At 58.6% G+C, this 6000-nt stretch overlaps 1 protein-coding gene across 1 annotated transcript in view; it reads left to right on the top strand.

The window, feature by feature from the left end:
* Positions 1-2206: 2206 nt before the first annotated feature.
* The window catches only part of ONECUT2 (one cut homeobox 2), a 43555-nt gene continuing 39761 nt past the window's right edge, over positions 2207-6000 (top strand). The window contains exon 1 of the mRNA XM_034995911.1: positions 2207-3434. Within this exon, the coding sequence (XP_034851802.1) occupies positions 2207-3434 (1228 nt within the window). The remainder of the gene's footprint in view (positions 3435-6000) is intronic.

The raw sequence follows: 6000 nt of genomic DNA, 5'->3' as shown, positions 1-6000 counted from the left end.
GCTAGAAAAGTATGCCTAGCAAAGTAGAGGAATGTCCACTTTCTTACCCAGGCTCTGATATCACAAAGAAGAATCTACTTGAAAGAATAATTGGCAAGGTATTGGCGAGAGCTCAATGAAGTTGACCTATGAATAACGTCACTGTACATTCATGTGACAGGATGGTGTGGGAGGGGGTGGATTTTTTTTTTTTTTTTTTTTTGCTCTGTAGCTAGAAGGGAAAGGAGGGCAGCCGCAAAAGGTCACCAAGACTAAGAACTATTTTCCAAATGAATCAAACCTTTCTCTAGCACCAGGAAGGCACATACAGTATTCCAGGCTGCGTGTCCTTGTTTTCTGATCAAGTTTTCCTTAACAGCTGGAAGTGGTTGGAGGGGGCTGTCTTAAGGAGACCCCCTGCTCTTCTTTTGACAGCTGATCAAAAGAAAATAGGTCACGCTTCTCAAACTTATGTCCACCCTGTCCTTAATTACTGTCTCTTTAAACAAAGGCAACATCTGCGCAACCTCAGCTAGCTTGAATCTTCGGAGGCAAACAGAGCGCAACCTGCTTTGGAAGAATCTGTTACTTTTAAGGGTTTCAATGCCGGGTAGCTCCCTGTCTTCAGCCACCCCTCCACCCCCACCCAGGCCTCGGAAATCTCCACCTCCTTTCTCCTCCGCTCCACCTCCAGTCCCCGACCTAGGGTTACCAAACAACGGAAATTCTGGGTAAACGAAGGTGCACTTTTCAAAGCTGCGGCTTGCGAGCGTTCTGAAACTCGCCAGGGTTCTGGTCTTTTCAGAAACAAGTTTTGGATATACAGATGTCGGCCGAGGGTCCGTGTCATCTACCCACAGCCGCAACCTGGGGCGTTCATTTCTCGGGACTCGAGTGTGTGTGTGTGTGTGTGTGTGTGTGTGTGTGTGTACGCACGCGCGCGCGCGGTAGAAGAGAAATCCGCGGGTGTCGTCCCGGACGGTTTACGTACTCCCTGCTCCCAAGAGAAGTTTGCTCACTATAGGCTTTGGCAACAATCTTGCCGCCCCCTACCCGCCACCCTTCCTTACAAGTCGCTAGCGGGGGGAGCATCTGGTCACCTTGAAACCGCAGCTCCTAGAGTTCTAGTTTTGTTTTGCAATCTAACAGGGCCCTTCTGAAGCCTCATAACTGGGAGATTTATGGGCTCGCTGGGTAATTAAATGATGTTATTGTGTTAACTTTGCTTGGATTACGGTGGCCCGCGCCGCCTGTGGGGTTGCGTCGCCGGCCGCAGCTCCAAGGCAGCGAGGGTCCTAGGATTCCTTTCGCCGGGTAGATTATGCATGCCTCGGTCTCGGGAATTTACCCTGCATTAGAATACATAAGCGCCTGCATTTTAAAAGGGTAAACTACTGGCTCTCATATAGAGACGCTTGGGAAGTGGCCTGCTAGGAGACTTGGGTTTGTTTTTTCACAGTACAGACTGGCTTGCTAGCCTCCAGAAAAGCTGTGAGGTGAGGCAAAGGGAACTAAAGCAATGCCCTTTTCTACAGATCGCAGCTGCTCAAGAGGGACACAGAGCGGCATCTTTAACATAATTTCTCTCCCTCGCTCGCACTCTCGCCTCTCTCTCCCCACTACCCCCTCTTTCCCTCCCTCCCTCTCCTTGACGTTTGAGTCTAGTGGCAAAGGAGGAAAAAAAGACACAGAGCCGTCAGCCAAACCTGAAACGCATGGCCCCGCCCCCTCATCAGCCATTGGCAGTCGCACTCAGGAGGCCCGCCCCCCAGGGCAGCGGCGCTCTCGGAGTGGCTGTTTGCGGCGCCCATCGGGCGCTGCCCCGCCCCGGGTCCGGGAGGCTAGGTTGGCTGCCCCGGCGAGCGGCAGAGCCCTTCTGGACAGCTCCCGCTCACCCAAACAGAAGACGTCGGCGCCGGAGCGGGCTCGGACATGGCGAGGCAGCGCGCCGGCCCGAGCGGTGGGGCCCGGTGATCCCTCCCTCCCTCCCCGCCCCCTCCCCTCTCCCGCTCGCACGCCCGGTCCGCCCCCACCCCGCCCCCACCCCGGGCGCGCCCGCCTGCCCGCCCGCAGCCTGGGGCGCACACCCGCACGCACGCTCCCCCTCCACACACTCACGCACTCCCGCGCCCTCCCCCGCTCCCGCGACCGAGCTCCGCCACGCGCGCCTTGCCAGCCCGCCGGCTGCCCCCGCCGCCCCCGCCGCCCCCGGGCCCCGATGGACTGAATGAAGGCTGCCTACACCGCCTATCGATGCCTCACCAAAGACCTAGAAGGCTGCGCCATGAACCCGGAGCTGACAATGGAAAGTCTGGGCACTTTGCACGGGCCGGCCGGCGGCGGCAGCGGCGGGGGCGGTGGCGGGGGCGGCGGGGGCGGCGGCGGGGGCCCAAGCCATGAGCAGGAGCTGCTGGCCAGCCCCAGCCCCCACCACGCGGGCCGCGGCGCTGCTGGCTCGCTGCGGGGCCCTCCGCCGCCGCCAACGGCGCACCAGGAGCTGGGGACGGCGGCGGCGGCGGCGGCGGCGGCGTCGCGCTCGGCCATGGTCACTAGCATGGCCTCGATCCTGGACGGCGGTGACTACCGGCCCGAGCTCTCCATCCCGCTCCATCACGCCATGAGCATGTCTTGCGACTCGTCCCCGCCCGGCATGGGCATGAGCAACACCTACACCACGCTGACGCCGCTCCAGCCGCTGCCGCCCATCTCCACCGTGTCGGACAAGTTCCACCATCCGCACCCGCACCACCACCCACACCACCACCACCACCACCACCCCCAGCGCCTGTCGGGCAACGTCAGCGGCAGCTTCACCCTCATGCGCGACGAGCGCGGGCTCCCGACCATGAACAACCTTTACAGCCCCTACAAGGAGATGCCCGGCATGAGCCAGAGCCTGTCCCCGCTGGCCGCCACGCCGCTGGGCAACGGGCTGGGCGGCCTCCACAACGCGCAGCAGAGCCTGCCCAACTACGGGCCGCCGGGCCACGACAAAATGCTCAGCCCTAACTTCGACGCGCACCACACTGCCATGCTGACCCGCGGTGAGCAGCACCTGTCCCGCGGCCTGGGCACCCCGCCCGCGGCCATGATGTCGCACCTCAACGGCCTGCACCACCCGGGCCATGCTCAGTCCCACGGGCCGGTGCTGGCGCCCAGCCGTGAGCGGCCACCCTCGTCCTCGTCTGGCTCGCAGGTGGCTACATCGGGCCAGCTGGAGGAGATCAACACCAAAGAGGTGGCCCAGCGCATCACCGCCGAGCTGAAGCGCTACAGCATCCCACAGGCTATCTTCGCGCAGAGGGTGCTGTGCCGGTCTCAGGGGACTCTCTCCGACCTGCTCCGGAACCCAAAACCGTGGAGTAAACTCAAATCTGGCAGGGAGACCTTTCGCAGGATGTGGAAGTGGCTGCAGGAGCCCGAGTTCCAGCGCATGTCCGCCTTACGCCTGGCAGGTAAGCACAGAGGGTCTCCTGGAGCCCGGCTGCTGTGGAGAGGGCTCCGGGGGGGCTTGTGGCCCCAGGTCAGCGCGCCTAGCGTCGGTTCTTTCCTCCTCTCCGCACTTTCTATTTTCTCTCGACTTTATTTCTTCTTCTGTCATTTCCTTCTTCTTCTTTCTTCTTTTTATGTTCTCTTTTTCTTTTGCATCTTCTTACCTCTCTTCCTCCCTCCTTGACTCCGAGCTTTCATTGACCGACCCCCCTCCACCACATTTCATTCACCTTCCCCTGAATGTGCCAATTTTACCCCTCTTTCTGACCTTCCCTAGCTGTGGGACAAGGGACGGGGTGCGCGATGTCCACTAGGAGCTTTCTCTTTACAGGACTCACAGAGACCCGGGATTGGCCCTTTTCAAAGCCGTGTGCACTTGAACTCTTGCTTAGACAATACATTTCAGTTTTCCAGGCTGCCTGGTTTCCCTATATGGAGGCAGTTGAGGGGCTTTGCTCTTGAGAAAGGAAAAAAAAAAAAATTCTCCGTTCTTTTCCTACCCATCATATCAGGCAAACTTGTTAGTTATTAGCAGGAGTCACAATCTTGACCGCTCGGGGAACGGGTGGCTAGGATACAACAGCGCTTTCCAGGCTCATCTCCGGCCTTGGCGTTGGCGCCGGGAGTTTCTGACCGAAAGAGCCGGCTTGGCACTGCCTACAGAGAGGGGAGGGTGCAAAGACGAAGGTTAGGACTAACACGTTCACCTCTAGGAGGATGGGGGAGGAAAAACTAAGAATGGAGAGCTCCCTGACTAACTCGCCGGCCACCCTTGCCCGGCTCCCAGCTTTTGCTGGGATTTCCCGAGGTTTGGCTGGGCTCGGAGAGAGGCTGGGCGCTCGTGAGGAGAGGTGTTGAAAAATTAAGATGCAGGTTAGTTAATGCATCTTGGCCACGGGCTACAGGCTCCGCCTTTGCATTAAGCGGACGCTGATTGTGCGCGTAGCGCGGCGGCGGGGAGGGCAGGCGGCCCGCGGGAGGGGACGGGTCGACGCGCTGGTTACATTGTTCTGGAGCGGGCTTGGTTCTTTGTGCCTCCTCTAGCGGCCGAGCCGCGAGGTACAGCCCTCTATTGTTCTAGGAACACAGATACCTCCTGTGTGGGCGGCGGGAGCGAGAGAGAAAGACGCAGCAGCGGCTGCGACTGGCACACAGTTGCGCGCTTTTGTGCGCGCAGACCCAGCGCGGTGCGCGTGGCAATTGCGCAGCCCCCAGGACCTAGCCGTGGGTCCAGAGGGCCAAAGTGTCCAGGCGCCCCACTAGGGAGGACACACAGTACCCTACTGCAAGTCTGGATGGGCAGTTTCTCTTGGACTGGGGCCATCTCTCTGGATCCGCGGGCCACCGAGGGGACAATCCGTAGTGGCAGTGATTTACAATGGTGCGGAAAGTGGGATGTGCGTTGTGTGCGGCCGGCACGGTTTGGAGCTATACACAACGCGCTTCCGGAGCGGCAAGCTCAGGCTTCCTCTCCCGCTCCCTGGGGCTTTCCTCGCACCGCTCAGCCTGGCTTATGGGGTGCACTCTACCGACGCCGGACCGGGCTGGGGGCGTGTTCACCCAGGCTTGGGGAGGGGGCGTTGCCACTCTGACCGCCTCCGCCTCCGATCTCCAGGCAGTTATCGCCTCTCAGTATTGATCTGAAAAGGTAAAGAAAACTATTCCCCCAAAAACTTCCCCAAATCGATGGACTCCCAATACTTTGGTGTGCGTTTAGTAATCTTTCTCCTTTAGCTTACACTTCATTCTCCACTACAATTTTCTCTTATTTGCTCCTGGTTCCTAGGAAAGATTAAGCAGTGCATAGAGGGCAGCGGTGAGAAACTGGAGGCTTACTGACACTTCTGAACAGTGTGGTACCCCTTTGTCTTGGCCCCCCAAAACGCCCCCAGTTCCTCTCAGGTAAGCTCTAGCATCGCTGGCTTCCTGGGCACAGGTGGCCAGAAGGAACTTGGCAGCTGGAGTAGAGGGTACATTAAAGGCAGGATGACAGCTAGTCTATTCCAGACCATCTCAAGAGCACTGCCGCCCCCTCATGCCTGTCCTGCAAAGGACAGAGCTGGAAGGAAGGAAGGAAGGAAGGAAGGAAGGAAGGAAGGAAGGAAGGAAGGAACCTTGTGCCAATGTGTGTCAGAAAGTGATATGGCACGTAATGCTTTACGTGTTAGCCCAACTCAGCCCCAAGCATTGCTGGGATAAGGGAGAGTGTGGCATACATGGGGGTCCCCAGACCCACCACCCGACCCCAGGAAAGTCAGGGTAGGGGCGCAATCCTTAGGGGCTGGCCCCGGGAAGCATGGAGGCTTTCCAGAGGAGGAGTGCTGAAGCCACCGCCACAGGAGACTGAAAGCCCCCTTCAGCGAGTGGGAAATTCCTGCTGAGGACCCCGCTTTGCTCAAGCATTCAAATGTGTGTCTGTTTTATTACCCCGAGTTGAAAAGGGACAAGAGCTTTAGCCTTTTTATCTGGCCATTTTATCAGCAACTACAAGTGTGTTGAGTGGTTATTATTACATAGGAGGCTTTTCAG

The sequence above is a fragment of the Mirounga leonina genome, unplaced genomic scaffold, assembly GCF_011800145.1.
Source record: "Mirounga leonina isolate KUSES-001 unplaced genomic scaffold, KU_Mleo_1.0 Mir_93, whole genome shotgun sequence".
NCBI classification, from domain to species: domain Eukaryota; kingdom Metazoa; phylum Chordata; class Mammalia; order Carnivora; family Phocidae; genus Mirounga; species Mirounga leonina.
This window is presented reverse-complemented; position numbering and strand designations above follow the sequence as displayed.